Genomic DNA, 18,929 nt, shown 5'->3' on the forward strand with positions numbered 1-18,929 from the left:
CCCCGATTAATCGTAACGATATCTTCCTGTGAGTTTGTTTACATTCGATGTAGTATGACGTCATAAATGCTTGGCATTGCAACGTGGATCAGCTGTAGTGCTAGTTTCTCTAACAACCAGCTGAAAGGTGAATGCGTCTGTCGATGAGCCGAAGATTGAGCCACCTGTGGATTAGAATTTTATAGCAAAACAATGTAAGTGTGTTTTAGCATTACCACAATAAAGTTAAATAGAAAAGCGGCATCTGCGAAAATTTTGCATTGTTAGATGTTCATTTTAATACTGTATAATTTAATTTTTGGCACTGGTCTTGAATCCTACCACATTTTAGTCAGGGAGTTTATATTGCTAACATTATTTTGGTTATGTTTGGTTCCGACTTTCGGGTTAGTCAAGTAATATTATTATATTTATTTTTACATATTTTTTTTTCAATTTTGACCACTCGTTTTGTGACTTTAAAAAAAGTTGTAGGATTTAAAGCCTGCGCCTATTTTTGTGATTTGGTAAAAGTATAGGTATGTTCTACACATGTGTGTCTATTGTGTATATGTGATAGTACAAATTATTTATTAGAATAAAATCTTTTTTTTTCTGTTCAAAAAATTGCTTTGTAGAAGATTTTTATTTGTAGAAAAAAGTTTTTAGAAGTGTTTTTAAAGTGGAATTAGGCTTTTTTATGACACAAAGATATTGTAAAATAATTGTTTTCTTGCCCGATTAATTTATCATTTGTAAAACTTTCCAAAAAGTGGTAGGAAGCATGGGAAGTGCCTGGCAGCCACTTCCACCATGTTCTGAATTCATTGTGAGATCAATAAGCATATTATTGCCTTCTTCTTAAACAGAGGGTTTGCATATTTACCCTGAGGGCATATCTAGGGCTACTATTAGCAAGTTGTATACTAAATTATCCATTGATAGGAAGGCTGAATAACTTTGTAGTAACTAAAAAAGTGTAACTTTTTACGAGCTACCAGATCTAGGTTGTAGGCACACTTAAGGTGCATCATTTAGTAGGTTAGATGCATAGTGTGTAATATAGTGTTTATACTTCGTATATTGGAACTTTATCAATTATTTGTTGTTTTAGTGAAACCAGTACATGACCAGTATAACATTTATAGCTGATAGAGAGATGTGGATTATTAGATAACAATTTTTGTAGTAAGTGTCATCCTTCATTTTTTGATAATGCTAATTTTTTAGTGGTTTTGGTTTATAAGGTATGACTATTTTTGTCCCTCTCCATAACTGTGGACAGTGATCCTGTTAAAACCAATTTTTGTATTCTCAAAGAAAGTTGGAAAGTATGACTAAACTGCTTGTTTTTTCCAGAATCAGTTAAATTTTTTCACAAATTTAACTTTAAATGATTTGGACCAAGCCGAAAGCTTATCAGAAAGACATGGCACCCTCAGTTGGCTTCATTGGCTCAATAAAAGAGAAACTGCTGAAGAACTGGTTTGTCATTGGGATTGTTGGTGTCATCCTCATGGCAAAAGTCAATCCTGGATTTGGTGCGAAAGGAGGTGAGCTCTAAAATAAATTTGAAAATAAATCAAGTATAGTTCAGTGTAAACTTCATCTGTGTTATTTTTGTTAAAACCAATGTAAATTAAGTTGTTGGCGATTGTAAAGATTGATTCGATATTTTTGGATAATTTGTATATTTTTATATACTAAAACACGGGTTTGTTGTGGAAAGGTGTAATATTTTGTGTTGCTTTAAGGTATAAAACTTTATTTAAGCATGTTTAAAAACAACTCAACTCCTCTTCACACAGCGTTAAAAGCAATCGGCCGTTGTGCAATAGGTATTTTTTAAGTCGCCCTTTTGGACTAAACTCTTTCAGGATCTACGATCCTATCACGTGTGGCTTTAGTTTATATTAAGCTGCCTGATCGGGACGCGCAACACTTAATTGGAAACCGGCATCTAGAGTTAAATTAATATCTCGTCCGACAAGTAGTTCCCGTTGGAGTTAATCAGTCATGCGCTTTTTTGTTGCGCAACTTTGCCTCAATCCGCGAAGGCGGCGGAAATCTGCGGCCAGAAGTTACCATGACGGATTGTCCGACGACGGTGCGCTCTTACGTTGGCCAGTTTTTACGACCTCGATTAGCGCCCGGCCCTTTGTTCTTCCACAACCTTTATACGTGGCATTTTCCGCTCTTGTAGCGAGTTAACATGCAAATCTAAAATCACTTTACATTGGCGTGGCGGTATAGCCAAACTCTAACCCTAACTACTTCAGCTTTTTGTTTATAGGTTTGGTGCTAAGATCAAATGCTAAAGAAGCACCGTTTGTTCAAACGTATTTTTGCCTTTTAATCTTTGGAGAAACAAAACGGGAACACACAATACAACCTACAAAGCAACAATACCTAAATCAGAAAAATCTATAATAACCTGGTATTAAGACCAACGACACAATGAAGCCAAATTCTGGCTATTTAGGCCCTATTCCGACAGATTTAGGACTTATTCCGATTTATACATTCCTACAACTATTAGGTATTACTTCTATTTTGGTATTTTTCCGAACTGTGTTTTATTTCCGACGTTGATGTTGTCCGAAAAAAACGTTTTAAAATGAATATTGTCCTTTTACCAAGCCTTTTTTGTTTGCCTGTAGTTTAGGTTTACGTAGCTGAATTGATATTTGCACATCGCTTAAATCACTGTTGTTTTATAGGCCCGCTCATGCCCGAGATAACGGTGAAGTACATCGCGGTGTCGGTAATCTTCTTCAACAGTGGATTGTCGCTGAAAACCGAAGAACTAAAGAAAGCGCTGATGATGGTTCGTGATTCGTTACTTTGTTTTATGTCCAACTCGGTCATAAAAGTTGGTTGTTTCTAAAAATCTTGTTTGTTTTTTATATGAGGGGTTAGATTAGACCGAACAGTACTTGGCGGGGATATACTGGGATAACGGTGTAAGAGTATTATTCTTGGATTCTTTAAACGAAACACAAAGCTTTTTGTTATGATGCCATTAAATAAACTTTTAAACGGCCAAAACTATCGACCATCATGATTTTTGCGATTTTACCCGCTTTGTCACAATTGATTAGGTTCAAGCCAAACCTCCAAATTTCTTTATTTCTGTATAGTGGATTACGGCGTTAGGCAACACGCGCCAGTAAGCCTCGTCTCATAAAGTATAACTTCCTGTTAATTTCCTGCCCGCAAATGAAAAATGCCATCAAGTAAAAATTGATCTGTGTGCATTTCGCATTCCAACGTTAACCAAATTGTCTACGTTAACCAGTTTGTCTGTTGTTTTGCTTCGCAGGTTCAGTTGCACGTCTTTATTCAGTCGTTCACCCTGCTGTTCACCCCTTGCTTCATGTGGGCCCTCTTGCATTATTTCCTCTCCAAGACCGCCATCAATGTTTTTCTCCTTCAGGGGTTCGTCCACATTCCTTGGTCTTACAGTTTCTGAAGACTATTTTTGTAGCACCTTATTGACCGCGAAAGAATTTAGTTGGTTAATTAGAGAAAAAATACGATAACTCGAATAATGAGCACCTACAACATGCTACGTAGGGCTTTATGTTTTTTTATAGTTTTATTCGCTACATCGTTCTACTATTTCTCAGTCTATAGCGTTTCGAAGTGGCCTGTATAAAATTGTTCGCAAAAAAAGCGATTGTGTTTGTAATTTTCGCGCCCAAGCTTGAGAATCCCAAACGGGAACAGAGTTTATTTCGCGTGTTGTTTTCGTCGAACGTTTTCTCGTAAGTTCTAGATGGGACTTAATTTCAAACACTCTACAATGTCAAAATATAATTTATTAAACTTTAGTTCAATATTATAAAATGTCGTTTCCCTCTGCAGACTACAAGTGGTGAGCTGCATGCCGCCCCCCGTCTCGTCGGCCGTGATCTTCACCAAGGCAGTGGGGGGCAACGACGCCGGCGCCATCTTTAATTCGGCCTTCGGTAGTTTCCTGGGAATCGTCGTTTCGCCCATTCTGGTTTTCCTCTTTGTGAGTATTCATGTTCACTTTTAGGAGTAACTTACAGAGGTCAAGGATTGCACATGGGTTCCGCCATTTCGTTTTTTTACCTGAATTTTATTACATTTATAACGTGTCTTTTACAACACTGCGTGTTAAGGATGAAAAGCGACTTTTTGTAAAACAATATTGACCATTCAGTCTCAACTTGGTTCTATGTTGATTTATGAATAGTTATTTGCTTATTGAATAAAATTTTAATCCATCCACTCATTATTGCATATCACGTTGATTCAATCTAATAGCAAATTATCACCTTTCCATGGTATTAATTACTACTAACGTACTGTTAGAAGCCGTCCCAAGTACACTTTAAAGAGACCATGATCTTGAATAAAAAGTATCAAAAAATCTCGTGTAATTAAAAATAATCGTATTAAAAACGACCATTTATTGTAAATTCTTAACTATACGTTTTAAATGATATCTTTTGTTCGGTTTTTATATTAATATTTTGGAATGTTGTGATCTAAGTCAATTAAGTTGATTAAAATAGGCGGGCTTATAATTACCCTATACGTAAAACTGTCCCATAAAACGCACAGAGGTATTTTGTGATGCACAGTAATTGTCCGCGATATAAGCCCCATGTAAAGTTCAATCAGTATGCCTTTCAAGAATGCTGTCAATTTGAGTTTCTTCTGCTTTTTAGATGGGTTCGTCATCGACTGTTCCGTTCGTGGACATTTTCTCGAGTCTGTTTGTTACCGTCGTGGTGCCTATCTTGTGTGGACAAGTAAGTTGTCATGTTATGTTTGGCATTAAAAGCGCACGTCACACTACGCTATAGTTATTTTATCGCGGGGAAGCGCATTGTGTCTATTGCATAATCCTCTCACCAAACTAAACCTGTTACTCTGGTTTGAATGCGTTGTTTCCTGTCGACGTTTTTGTCGACATGTAAAATTCACGTGCCCCGAGGCAACGTTAAAAACATGCATAAAATAAGCAATTTATATAGCTTTTCAATCTTTTGGCTTTTTAGTAACAGATAGTAGTAATTAGGTTACTATAAAATCTTTAAATCGCTTTTAATTACGTTACTTAACAACAAAACATTTGTTCCTGAATTTCGAAAATCGTGTTGAGCCACCGTGATACTTTTGGGCCCATTGTATTGTTTGCTAATGGGCGGTGCCTGCTTATGTAAACGAAACGCCCAAAGGCGACACGTTTTGCGCCCAAGTGTAAAAGAACAAACATAGAACAAGCACACCGCCAACCAGGGGAGCGCCACCGCAAAAAGTGATCAAATTTGTGGCAACCCAATAAAATTTAGATATCTTTTCCGAATCGCATCCTTGGTATCTCGTTATATCATTTTGAAAAGCCTGGGAACCTTTTTCTAAATTAAAGACCGAGCTCCAGAACTAAACTTAAATTCCGCTCTCTATTATCTCGTTAAAAGATAGGGGTGTCCGATATTTGGTGTAACATTCCGATACCAGTACCGGATATATCGGACAAAAAGTATCGCTATCCGATCCAATACCAAATGACGTTGTTACTACTCAAATCAGCACAATTGATCTAAGTGCAATGGTAATGATTTTCAGGGTATTAGGCCCAATTTAACTTTTGCCCTGGGAAGCCAACTTACCTTCTATTTGAAATGTAATATTTTTCGCGGATTTAATCTATAAAGGTAGACGACTCGAGGTTGGACGGACAAACAAGGGTGCAATGCCCATTTTGATTTGGTATCGGCCGACACCGATATCTTCGCCGAACGAGTAGCGATAGTCTTGGCATCTTGTTTCGTATCCGATTCAATATTATCGGGCATCTCCATTTAGCGAGTTGCGTTCAAAAAATGTAGAAAAATATATTTAACGTAGGAAAAATAGCCACCTTCAAATTAAACTATACTCGCTTGTTACGATTTTTTTACTTTTTTTAGATCGTCCGCCAGTTTATCAAAGGCTGGTTGGAGAGGGTAAATCCCCCATTCGGGACAATCGGCAGCTTCATTCTGCTGCTGATCATTTACACGACATTTTGTGACACCTTCTCCAACTCCGCCCTTAAGATCGACAAGTTCAGCCTCATCTGCGTCGCCGTAACTGGTATATTGATGCTCTTACTGTTGCTCAAAACCACAGCTTTACTTACGTGATGACCAAAAGCACTTAGTATTTTTTATTTCTTCGTTAGGGAAAGCGTAGGGCGGTTAATTTCCTGAATAAATGTTATTTTCTTTGGAATGTTTACCTGAGGCTTATTCATTTTATTTTTTTCGAGTTTTTCTGTGCAACATTCCTTATTAATACTAAAATAAAGCTTTGTATTTTAATGAACAGTCGTTTATGCAAATCACAGTTAAGTCGTTTCATCGTAACTATATCATTGTCGACAGCGTATCGACGAATTAAAGGGAAATTTTCTGGATTCATAAACAATAAAAAAAATATTATGAACAGTGTTTTTACATTGTTCGAATACATCGAAACTGATTCATACCGAAACTCCTGATTTTAAACCTACATTTTTCGAACCAATAAAATTGAACATAAAGCGTTCCTTATATAAGCAAGAAATTCCTAGCCCATAAACCTAAAATAATTTATATTTCTTTTGCGCAGTGTTCTGCGTGCAAGTGACCCTCATCTCCACCGTCTTCATGATTACGACCCGCGTAAAGTGGCTTGGCTTTCAACCAAGGGACACAGTGGCCGCTATGTTCTGCTCAACCCACAAATCGCTGACGCTCGGTAAGGGTTTGTTGTTCCTCTCACTCGAGGTATTTTTTATATTCAATTGTAAAATTGTTCTTCCGCCAAATTTTTATTAAACGTTTTTCTTATTGTTTGCCTGGTATATACATATTTTTTCGCCTATAGTTGCAAAAATTAGCCCAAAAGAATATTGCCCGAATAGGTGGTCGAAACGTTGATGCTTTAATAAAATTTTGCCGGAAGAACAAATTTACAACTGAATACATAGCAACAGTAGATTTATTTTTTATTGTTACCACGGGCAAACAATTCCTTTCGCGTTCTGCTGAAACTGGTTTTTCGCATACTCGAGTTGAATTTATTGTACAGCATTTGAACAGTCGCTGGCAATTTTGTTATTATACACTCGTTTTATACATTTAATTTTAAAATGTTTAGTGAATTTAACAATTCATTACCACCTGTTGGCATACTGTAAAAGCAAAGCATTTGCTTTTGCCGCGTGTTATTTACTTCGTTTTTAAGAGGTAATTTAACTATATAAAACTACTGGTTTCGCCTACAAAAAACACTGCTTTCGAATACGGATTGTTTGCGAAAGTAATTCAGTAGCTTTTAGAATGCTCAAGGATTCTGGTCTACAGGTGTGAGCACCTCACCCCTATTTTTAGCTTGTGCCTCACCTTGGCTTAACGACTGAAACTGATTTTGTCTTAAAATAATTCACGCCCTTTCGGACCAAGCTATCGTGACTCTTTATACTTTTTATTATTGCAACGTATACACACGCGGTGCGAATAGTGGGTGGGGAACTCCCTGCTGATTTAGTCGGCCGATTCATAAATTAAGCTATGCCTACCGGCATACAGTTTGCCATCCAAAGCGGTAGAAGCGAAAAATTACATCTACGCTATAAATATAAACCATTTCATGCCGCTTTTTTGCTTTCTACTGGTTTTATAGGGAAAGGTGTCGTGTTGCTGTATGCCTCTATAATTGTCATGTCCAAACGCACGTGTAAGAAAATCCCTGTTTTGTCAACGAATTATTACATTAAGAAGCAATGTTGGCCGTCATGCATGCTACCGTGTAAAGCGACAGAAAGGGAAAATCACTTGGTTTCACGCTATCTTTTTTCCACCAGGTATCCCGATGATCAAGGTGATCTACCAAGGTTCACCCTACCTCTCCCTACTCACCATCCCGCTGCTCATCTACCACCCTACCCAGATGCTGCTGGGCGGCTTCCTCGTGCAAACGGTTCGCGGCTGGATGCACCGCGCCCAAAAGACGGCCTCCGGCCTGCCCCCTCTCAACTAACCCCACACATGTCTGTGTTGCAAATATTTGCACGCCCCCCTTTAACCCGTCTTATCGGTCTAAACAGGGCGGCAAGACGTCTCACTTTCTTCCACCAGAAAATGCGGCCTTGGCTGCGCCTATCTCGTAGCCGCGTAGATTAGCAGTTCTCCTTTTCTGACGAGTTGATTATATTATTTATGACGCGTACTCATTGCTGCAGTTTAGTTCAGTTTTCGTTGCGAAGCAGTTCGATCATTGTGAAACCATTTAGACTTGTCTCTAGGCGTTTCGTCAGGTCGCTTAGTTATCCTAATCCTCCGTAGTGATACGTAAATGCTCTTAGGTTTGTTTTTATTCTTGAAGCAGGCGTCCTGCCGGAATTGACAGGCCCAGTTTTATTTTAATGCTGAAGCAGCATTGATTTGAACACGTCTCGTGTTATTTCTAATGTCTAAGGTGCCTTAACGCTTTTACTTTTATCGATGATATACCCTTTTTAGTCGCTCAAAATGTTACTGTGCTTGAGCGAATGCCGCCTGAAAACACACTGCTGATTTAAAGCAGATCCTAATGACACATTGACTTTTTATGAATAGCGAAACACAAGTTTTCCGTCTACGTGTTTATTGTTCTTTTTTAATTAGTGTAAACTAGGTTTAAGTAGTGTATGTCATGACAGTAAATTTGAATTTAATCGTAATTAGAAATACCGAAGTCCTGCTAATATCCTGTTTGCGGGTTTAGCATAATCGAAACTAATCTTTACCGTGATTATTTGGAATGACAAGCATACTTTACTTCCCCTTTTGTTTATTGCCACTATATTTGACGGGTCTTTGTGTGATGCAAGTGAACTTTAGTGCTCTGCAACGATTCCATAGTGCGCAGTGTAACTAAGAAAGTTATTTTTTTTGTTATTTATCTTAAAACATATCTACGGCTTTTCCAGGGTTAAAAAAAACATTGACAAGTATTTTTTCATTATTTTTTTGTTACGTGAAGCCAATTAACTACATTGTGAAATTGCCAGTTGAAGTTAATAACTCTCCCATGTAGCTTAATATTTTAATATTTTGTTACTTGTGACATGAAATATTTAAAGTGTTTTAAAAAAAACACAACCAGCATTTTTAATAATTTTCCTTACGTTAGAACAATTAGCTTAACTTAATGCCAGTTGAAGCTAACTGACTCTTTCCTGTAATAAATTGAGCCTTTTTAAACCGAAAAAAAAAACTGAACTTAATGTCGCTTGATTTTTCCATATGTTTTAAACTGCCCATAATAATTTTTAGAGAATTTGTTTTTCGCGAGGGTGACCTTTTCGTCGTGGCCTGCACAAATCGTTTTGCGCCCGCTTTTTATGTCTTGAAGTTTAACAAAGTCGTGCTATATTTACATGCAAATACATATATATTCAGCAAACGAGTAAAACAGTACATCAAAAGCTGGCGTTTGGAGAACAACGTTGTCCGAAAGGTATCACAGTGACAAGCACAATACGTAAAGTACGCACGACAAAAGTAGAATGCAAATTAGGCCCTTGGCCAAAACTCATTGGGTCCAGTATAAACCAAAATCCACCGTACTGTTCCAACATTACCCGGCGGCTCTCGACTGCAAAAATTAGAGCTCTGTATGAAATATAGATAGTATATAGGATTATAATATAACGACGGAAGTTGCATCGCAAGTCCCGGCAATTATTGTGGCCTTGAATGAAATATAGTTGTGGGGGGAATGTATCAGCGGAAAATTACACAAGTGCAATTTATGGGACGCAAAACTTTCATGTGACAATTTTCCACAATTATTGCGGTACACTCTCCTTTATTGAGCCATTCGGACTATTTTCTTTAAAAGCAAAAAATCCAAAGCTGCCATTGATTACAAAAGTCTCAACTTTTGTACGATGCGTGGTACTTGCGACGTTCCGTGGCTCACTTGAAGACACGTCGAACGACCGAAACCTCCGCCAGCAAAGGTATGGTAGAGAACTCGATAAATAATATGGCGAAATCACGTTTCTCCAGGAGTCGATTTTGTGTTGAGGGTGCCAAACAGTAATTCTTCTTGCTCTCGTAGCGTATCGGTGTCCAGGCAACTGCTGTTGTACATCTGGCTCGAGTTGTCGTGACCATGTTGCTGTAAGGACCGAATTAAATTGAATTTAAGCGAAAAGCCATTGGTAACGTGCATGGATATTAAACGTCAACAGTAAAGATTATTTTACGTCCGTGAAAAACAAATAAAATATACTTCTGTTCGACAATAATAGTTATTCAATTTTTTGCGTTGTTAAAGCTAGATTTAGCTAACGCTACTTGTAATCAATGTGCTTATTTTCATTTAAGTCTACATACAACCCCTAGACATGCTTAAAAGATTTTATGTTGTTCCTACAATTTTGATTATCCTTGTGGGTAACTTATTACTGCTATATCACGAAGAGCCAACTTGGTCAAACTATTTTATTACATTTCTTACAAGTGTGGCACTTACTTTCATGAGTTGCAATTGCCGCTGAGCGAGGTAGTAAGCCGCTTTTGGACGCGGTGTGGTCGGCCTTTCCACTGTGCAAGTCCGCATCTGTTCACCAACTGGTGGCACACGATCTAAAAGAGAAAAAGATTAAGTTGCAGTACTGCAAAAACGACAGCTTTTTAAGCCAATGTTTTCGTAATTAGGTGATTGGGGAAGGGTCGGTCGATTTTAAAGCCGTTTATATTGGCTAATGAACTGCATCGTCGCAGATTCGGATTTAAAAATGATAGCTTTAAACCTATGCAAAAAAAGGGCTATAAAGCCAATAACGAAAGCAATAACATTATTTTATATTGTAGACAAATAGGGTTCTTATCAAGAGATTGTGTTGTACAAGTCTATGTGCGAAACTGATAAAGAATTTCAAATATGTCCTGCTAGGTGTATAGCCACAAGCAAGCCATAAAAACAAATATATAAAGTATATCTCAAACATTTGTGTGCGTCATATCGATAATAATATTTTATTCACCGGATTCCGTGTCGATGTTGCTGCAGCTTTTTCCGTCAGGGGGCGTTGTGAGTCTGCATCGAAGCTCAGCTGATTCTTTATTGTTATTTTGGCCTATACAACAATTCAGTAAGCCCAATCAAATTGCGAAAGTTAATTAATTTGGAAAGCATTTCACTTAAATTTAAGGAAAATAATATTGTTAAATAGTTATCCGATATTTATCAGTATTTACAATAATTTCTTAACAACCACTAAGTCTAGAAAAACGACCCGCTATTAAAAACTCTGTAAGTGAAGCAAATGCAAATATTTTCGATTTGGTTATTAGTTGCCAATTCGCGCGAAAGTTGGCGGGCCTCTTTTTTTCAATTGCCCTTATTACACTTAAAATCGTATCTTCGTGGCCTGTCATTGCAGTTATATCAAGGAAAAATCTGTCTAACCTGCGTTTTTTTGCCTGCAAGCGTGTCGCAAGATCACCAAAGATACGATGAAAATTATCACCGCACAACCGCCGATGGCGCCAAAGAGTACTGGATTTTTGACGAGCGACGAAATCCACAAATTTACAGCTGAATCCGACGGCTGTGTGGAATTATTCCTTATTTCGGGAACGGCGGTAAACACTTCAGAGCGATCTGAGAACAACACAAGTCAAGTATAAAGCCCATAAAGCATAAATTGTTGTTCATATTTTAAAAAGGTTAAAAGCAAATGTCAACATAGAAAGGCTGAATGGACTTTTAGTACGAACAGTTTTTTTTTTAAACTGCTTCATACTGTTTTACTATGCAAGTTTTCCTCGAACACTATTGATCTATATGCGTTAACACCGCGTAAAATATGCTATGATTAACATTGATAAGGCTCCTAAACCCATTAGCAGCAGGTTTCTCGGGGTTCAAACGTGTCGAAGTTTCAGCAAAAGGGAGGACTAATTGATATCGATTTCTCCCAACCTATACGCGTTACACCAAGCAAAACTTGTTGTCGAGAAATTTCGTCAGCCGTTGCTTAATTTTAGTCACGGGCATCGGCGGGCTTAAAGTTCGGTCTTAACAAGTGGTTGAACATCTTCGATCGGTAAACAGACCGCCGCAAGTTAGTCGATAAGGCCGACAAACAAATCGAGAAAACCACTTGTGAATTTGCCTACCAACTGCTCTGTACAAGATGGTAAAACCGCAGGGCTCCGACAGCGCGTACGACATCGACATGGCAAACGTCACAGTCGCCGCGTAGTAATTGCTGGTGAACGTCTGATTTCGATGAGTGACCACCGCTGTCCGATTCGCGTCGGAGATACTGATGACGTCATCGTAGCCTACTTGAAGGTCGATGACGTGGAAACGTATCACGCGACCAATCAGACCCGCAAAGACCTTCCAGACCTGAAATAAAATTGATACGTCTTGTACACCGGGGCTGAAAACCATTTAAATAAGGAATAAAAGTCTTTAACACAGCCATTTTAAAATGTCAAGTGCTATAATTCCAACGAGAACAGATAAGTATACTGCAAATCCTAAATCCATTAAAGACCTAAATATATTTGAAGCATTTAATCAAAAAAACGATTGATTTAAAACATTTCAAAGCTGACAAAGAGGCTATATCACGGATGAAATATTGTATCCGAGATTTCATCTGCGTCCGGCCGCGTACAGTTGAAACCGCCGAGATTGTTTCGCCGATAAAAACCTGCCACAAAAGGCTCGGGTTTACTTGCTTTACGTGATCGCGGTGGCGTCAGTTCATTGAAAAGTAAAAAAAACTACACCCCCTTTTGAAATAAAACTACAGCCCCTTTTTGAAATACAAGGTTCTATAAAGGAGCGAGATATTAATTCGCTTTTCAAACAAATCGGGAAATTAATTTTCAGTGCTAGTTTTGTCCCGCTCAGAAACAGATTTAACAGGATAACAAGAAATCCTAAGGAGAAACATGCAACTGCACGCACACAAACAGAGCGCCGTGAGTAACTTCTAAATTAAGAAGCAAAATAACCTACTATTTCGTTGGACGACTGGCACTGTCCGGGAAGGGGCGATATCAGCGTTCTTGGCAGTTCAGTGGCGTACAAAAAGCACCCGCATGTGCAGTCAACCGTGGCTGTGCTGTTGCCGGGCAACGTGTGACCAAGGCAGTGTTTGAACGTCGTTTCTGTTTTGTTTCGGAATTGGCGTTCAATGGTATTCAGCGAATCTGAAATTCGTTTGAACTGCGTTAAAAGTCATGTTAGTTGCAAACAAGTGACGTGCAGTTGCTAAAAGAATAGATCGACAGTCACGTACAGGCCTCAACGCCAAGCCTGTTTCGTAAGTGTATCTTAAAACATAGTAAATAGCAGTGATGACAGAAATAAATATTTTTATGAACTCTGATCAAGTTACATCAAACCTTTAGGTGATTCACTAAACGAATATAAAATAATAATGCACGATCTCGTGCCCTCGCAACAACTTTAGAGTCTGTTTCGCTGCCTGCGAATAAAACCGCACCTCGATTACAATTTGACCCGTTTCCGTGCGGTGCTGGATTGTTGCAACTTCGTTTTCGCCTTTGAACTGCGCTGGAACATAGGCGCTGACAGGAGGTCCATTGGGACCAGGCTGTCCACGACCCGTTCACAATAAAACCTAAAAAATAATATAAATATTCAGGTAGAAAATTTGCTAAAATAAATTGGTTTACAATATTGGGCTTTACAAATTTTTCAGTCTTTGACCTTTTTTGTTTTGTTTTGTAGCCTCTTGCGATCCTTTTGGGTTAACAGGGATAAGCAGAACATTGCTCATTGTTAAAGCATTTCTTAAAATAATGTGCAACTCGTTTAAGATTAATTGTGATTCAATAGTTTATACTTTTGCATATCAAAAAGAATTTATATAGTTGTAACACTGAGTGAGAAATTGCTATAGGCAAATTTTGTCGCTCGGAAAAATCGCGACCCCCTTTGGGAAGTCTTTGTTTGGTTCTTTAATTATATTAGTATGTACCGCGACAGGTGAGGTCTAATACGATTTGCGTCACGCTTGCTTGATGATAATTTCATAACTGTTTTGTTCCAATGACTTTTCCAAACATGATCATCCGTTCAAGGAGGGCGGGAAATTTCAGATATTTGGCGTTCAATCATAATGTTTATCGCTATCGTCAAAGTTATCTAAAGGCGTAGAGGAAATGACAAATAATTTACGGATTCGTGTCAATGTTGTTCGCGACGAAGGCGTCAAAAAGGCCAAGATACCTGAACAGTCAGTTACCCGTAACACAAATTTAACTTTATTTTCAACAGTGAAAGCACCAACCTTTGCGACCACGAATCGGCAAACATTTAGTTCTGATGACTACGTCAGACGTGACGTAACGAAAGCACAAACCGGGAGCGTTTTGGCTTCGTTCGAGAATAGTTCGACTTTCAAACTCCACTTGATCTAAGGAAAAAAATATTTGACCAAAATAGTGTAAAACAGTAATTGTGTATCAACGAAATACATCTTCGAATAAAAAAAAACACCGAATATTTCTACATGCTTTAAGCTCCATATCCCTAAAGATACATAGTGAAGATTCAACAATGTCGCAGCTTACATGACGTTAGGTTACAATAACAATATAAACGTCCTGAATGTATCTATTACAGATATCCCTAACTTTTTACCGCTTCTCATGATTACTTGTCGTGCTACTACCAAGTCGGTTCCATTGGTGAACATGGCAACCACTTCGACCGAGTCTTGTTCCGGAACGCAGGGAGGGCGACTCAGTCGGACCACAAAACTCTTGGCTGCAAAATAAAAAAAATAGAAGGTTTAGTGGAAATATACGTAGAGAGACATTTAACTCCCATGTTAAAGCTACTCTTCTGCTTTATTAGAGAGTATCGGGAAGAAAGAGTAAGTGATTCCGTGTAGAATTATTCATGCATCAAAAACATAAAATAAAAAACTGGAGAAAATTGCAATTGACGTTGAATATTATAAACAGACAGTAAATGTAAACATATTCAAGTATAACACAAAGCAACTCGAGGTAGCTTCACTTTACATCATTTTGTCCTAATTAAACGTTTTAAACAAGAAAGTTCTCGTATCAGTATTTTGTACAAAAAACAAACGTCTCATTGTTACTGTACCCAAAACAGTATCGCCATACCGCGGGTGGAAGGGAAACTCTTCCGGTCGAGTTCGATATCGTACTCGCTACTCCACTCGATATTTATCGGTCGACTGTCGGCCACCGTCACCGAGTAACCGTTGCGGGAGACAACAAGGGCAACAGTGTAAGGTCCAGGGTCGCTAAACGCTTGACATGGAAAGATGCCGGATTCGGGCGGAAACGGGACCTCAATGGAGCTCCTTTCTGTCGTACAAAGTATTTCGATTAAGTTGTGAACAAAGGATACTGGTGCGGGACGCCAAAGCACACTTTTTGTGCGAGCCAAGTACTTGACACAACCGTTTGACCTGTGACTTAATGCGCATGTAAGCCGAGCATTTTAAACCCTGTGGGCGTGTCGTGCAGTTTGGCTTGTTTTGGAACTTTGCAAGCATGTAAACGCTAATTTGTCAGTAAAACTGGGAAGACCAGATGTTGTGAGGTGAAACCTGATTTTAAGACAGGTATACAAATTTCCATTTAAAATCAAAAACATCCTCTGATGCTTAATCGATTTGTTTATTTAAACTATATTTAAACGCTTTTATGATGTTTTCATGGAATTAGCCCAGGCATTAACTTAAGGTTATGGTTTGTCTTTAATTGTTCGCATGACTATAAAGTTATTATTTGAGGGGAGGTAACAACAATTTTATTCACTCTAAGTTAAACAACATGCTTTAAAAGAACCACCCTTGTATGTAAATTCATGACAAACTTACCCGTGTTGTTTGCAGTAATTCTGAGTTCGGTTCTGTACTGCGATACGACTCTGGACCTGCATACGGTTTCGTTATACGACACAATTACCTGCCCAAAACATAAAACTCGTATCAGCGCTTTGATGAAATGTATGTTTAATACTGACGTATTTAACTAATTGACAAATAAGGCGTAAATTTAGTGGCAACGTACATCACACAGCCCTTCAATGATTTAGCACCCGCTGTACAGTTCTGGTTATATACGTTTAGTCAGTAACCTTGACATCTGTGGTGTAGGATTCGTGGAAGCGTTTGGTCTTTAATCGAACATTTGGAAATTTGTGGACGTGGATGGTCGCGCGTGATGTAATGTTTCCGCCTAAATGAGAAACATCGCGTGATGTTGCGGGTGGTTTTTGTAACAAATAGAATTCAATAAAAATACACTTAACGGAAACCGCTTAAAAACGTATTGACTGGCTACAGTGAGAAAATGTCACTTGAAATGGCGAAAAACCCACTTGTTCGGTTAAGAAGCTCCACAAAATACACGCCGATGCGCCAGAAGTAGCCGCAGTCGAAGGCCAGTGGAATGTCTTTTATCTGCATTTGAAAAGGTGCTCGAGTACATTTAAGGCATCTCACAGCACTATCACGGACAATTAAAACAAACTTTCGGGAGACGCTGGCCACACCAATATAAGAGGTTTTTCCTGCTAAAAAGCAGTGTTGTCGAACGCTTTTACCTGACGCACCCCTTTTGGTTATAGTTGAAATTATGGCCCAAATAGTGCTACAAAAGTTAACATTCAAATCAGAATACAGAAATTATAAACGGCTTAGCACTTGATTTATTATATCATTATGACTAGATGATAAGAATAAGAGCTGGCCAATATGCTTTGTCCTCATATAAAGTTAAAGGTGTTGCATAAACGACTTAAATTTGCCCCCAGAAGTATGTGGTCCCCAGTTTAAGGACCGCAGCTATAGAGCGACGTGTCTCACTTAGCACTGTTTGACAAAAAAACAACGAAATTAACATAAATCCTATTAAATTTTTTTCATTATAACATACAAGTTTACTCTTTGATGGCAGTACTTAAAATAGTTATGTACACCATTTATTATGCACGGATCTGTAGCAAAGCCTTAGTATGAAAAACAGAGACAAATAGGTTGAGTGATAAATCGACATCACTTTAGGAAGATATTAAAATCTTTGGAACACTAAACACGGATCTGTTTATAATCTTCAGTAGAAAGAGAGTGGCACAAATAATAGATAAAAGTTCCGAGCGTCTATATAGTGACTCGTTTTTATCTTAGCCTCACCTATCGCACTGATGATGGCAAAAGAAATTGCCGAAACGTTTGCTAATAAAAGAATGAATCTTTTATCTATTATTTGGGCCACTCTCTTTCTACTGAAGATTAAAATCTTTCGTTTCTTAAAACTAACGCGCGATCATGGTTAAATAATAATGCGTCGAATCTAACGGTAGTATGAGCTTATAAACGGAATATCGCGGTTATTGGCAAACCACCTGTGCAGTTTGAGTGATGACTTGGGCAGTCAAGGGTGTACTTTCGTTTTCGTATCGCAGGAAAACCACGTCGCCGTTTCGCGCTCCAACAACCGTTACTGACACATCTTCCGCCAGAGCTGAGATGCGCTTTGGAGCAGTTAGAACGACCAGAGAATGCGCGGGAAATCCTAGGGACAAATTACAAAAAAATAAATAGGAAATATTTTAAGTTGACTTATGCTTTATATTGTTGACAAAAATAACTGCAACAGTTTAAACAATACGTAACATTCTTGGAACATCCATGTGAGCTACGAAGAGGTAGTAATAAATATTGTCGCTTATACCTACCACGAGATTAATCAAAGCGACATGGTATAAGTTCACTCTTATTTATGGTATCAGTTCACTCTTAGTAGAACTGCGAATATACTTTAATACTTTGTGGTGGGGTATGGCGATAAAGTAATCTATACTGAAACCAAAGTAAGTTGAAAAGAAGTCTTAATGTTTCCATTTACAAAAATATATACCGTTAACCACATAGAGTGCAAACGTGTCCGGAATTTGGCAATGTGCACAGGCAAGAAATTTCACTGATAATTGCCATTCTGGGCCCTCGCACTGTCAGTTTAAGTGGATTGAACGTTACTTCAAACAATACTTCGTGCTGGCCCGATGGCCCCAATTTAGGTCAGCGGGCAATTGCGACGACAACAAAGGGATTTGCGAGTGCTTGTTGATTCTATGAGCTTATAGCTACCGCTATCGACGGGGTTTCAGATTATCGCAGCATGTCAAGAATGGTCGCTAAACTTTAACCACCCCAAACGAACTACGGCTGAGTTAATCGCGTCGTGAAACGGTTCAGGTGAACGCGTTGTGTAACCGTACCCTCCAGTGTCGTGTGGCATTCATTCCACAAGTGGTGCTTTCGTTTTGTGCGCCACGAATAAATAGCTATTACTCGGGCCATTATTCTCTTAACGGTGTATCTCGCAATTCGGCACCCAAGCGAACTTGCGCCAATAAAAAGAAAATGTTTGTCTGCGCGGTTAGAAGCTGCGCCCAGGTGCTTTCTCGAAGGAAATTGCACCGCGTGACCACACAACGAGATTTTATTGCCCGCCATAATACAAAAATTCCCCGCGCCCATATAGCAGCACTTAGTTAAAGTGATACCCACCCCCGCTTGTTTAAACCGCGACACAATAGCGCGGCCCCGACAAGTCGTTGGCGCCTTGAATAGGATACACAGCTCGCATCGACCATCGATCTATACCTACCTAAGAGCAGAACAATCAGGATGCTCGGCCAGACAAAGAAGAGGCGCATAGTTTCGCACCGAGCCCTGATAAGCATCTTCTTCTTACTCGGTGGGAGAGGAACGTCTCGCAGCAAGGTCTAACTCGTGACGCTGTTTATTCACGACCGCCGAAATTATTCATCGTAACAACAACGCTGCAGTGACGTTACGTCGCCATGCCTGAGACACGCCAAAACAGGACTGCTATACAGAGACGTTAATATCT

The 18,929-nt window shown here is 38.8% G+C and overlaps 2 protein-coding genes across 3 annotated transcripts; one reads left to right on the top strand and one right to left on the bottom strand.

Moving 5' to 3' along the window:
• Window positions 1-89: 89 nt before the first annotated feature.
• Window positions 90-9,426, top strand: LOC146161148 (sodium/bile acid cotransporter 7-like). Of its 2 annotated transcripts, none has more exons than XM_083383523.1 (9): window positions 90-194; window positions 1,339-1,532; window positions 2,700-2,806; window positions 3,302-3,417; window positions 3,847-3,997; window positions 4,680-4,763; window positions 5,928-6,093; window positions 6,610-6,738; window positions 7,847-9,426. In XM_083383523.1, exons 2-9 carry the CDS (start codon window positions 1,373-1,375, stop codon window positions 8,020-8,022), a joined length of 1,089 nt encoding a protein of 362 aa, XP_083239649.1. In that variant the 5' UTR covers window positions 90-194; window positions 1,339-1,372; the 3' UTR covers window positions 8,023-9,426. The 2 variants fall into 2 exon arrangements, with proteins under 2 accessions (XP_083239649.1, XP_083239650.1); XM_083383524.1 differs by having other exon boundaries at window positions 122-194; window positions 1,345-1,532.
• LOC146161149 (uncharacterized) lies at window positions 9,009-18,732 on the bottom strand. Its single transcript, XM_083385095.1, has 15 exons — window positions 18,684-18,732; window positions 17,416-17,585; window positions 16,390-16,471; window positions 16,147-16,247; window positions 15,887-15,974; window positions 15,162-15,368; window positions 14,668-14,793; window positions 14,315-14,440; window positions 13,505-13,642; window positions 13,015-13,208; window positions 12,159-12,393; window positions 11,446-11,640; window positions 11,021-11,113; window positions 10,507-10,619; window positions 9,009-10,149 (listed from the first exon to the last, which is right to left on the bottom strand). Exons 1-15 carry the CDS (start codon window positions 18,730-18,732, stop codon window positions 10,024-10,026), a joined length of 2,043 nt encoding a protein of 680 aa, XP_083241221.1. The 3' UTR covers window positions 9,009-10,023.
• Window positions 18,733-18,929: the final 197 nt, after the last annotated feature.

The sequence above is a fragment of the Ascidiella aspersa genome, chromosome 3 (genome assembly GCF_963924565.1).
Source record: "Ascidiella aspersa chromosome 3, kaAscAspe10.2, whole genome shotgun sequence".
NCBI lineage: Eukaryota > Metazoa > Chordata > Ascidiacea > Phlebobranchia > Ascidiidae > Ascidiella > Ascidiella aspersa.

What these genes read in the sequence shown, in the direction of transcription:
- LOC146161148 (XM_083383523.1), top strand. Translation starts at nt 1,373, where the DNA reads ATGATTTGGACCAAGCCGAAAGCTTATCAGAAAGACATGGCACCCTCA. An exon ending in TGGATTTGGTGCGAAAGGAG is followed by an intron (nt 1,533 to 2,699) that starts GTGAGCTCTAAA and finishes GTTGTTTTATAG; the next exon opens with GCCCGCTCATGCCCGAGATA. An exon ending in TAAAGAAAGCGCTGATGATG is followed by an intron (nt 2,807 to 3,301) that starts GTTCGTGATTCG and finishes TTTGCTTCGCAG; the next exon opens with GTTCAGTTGCACGTCTTTAT.
- LOC146161149 (XM_083385095.1), bottom strand. Translation starts at nt 18,732, where the DNA reads ATGCGCCTCTTCTTTGTCTGGCCGAGCATCCTGATTGTTCTGCTCTTA. An exon ending in AATTACTGCAAACAACACGG is followed by an intron (nt 15,369 to 15,886) that starts GTAAGTTTGTCA and finishes TTTGTACGACAG; the next exon opens with AAAGGAGCTCCATTGAGGTC. An exon ending in GGCAATTGCAACTCATGAAA is followed by an intron (nt 10,150 to 10,506) that starts GTAAGTGCCACA and finishes CGGTCCTTACAG; the next exon opens with CAACATGGTCACGACAACTC.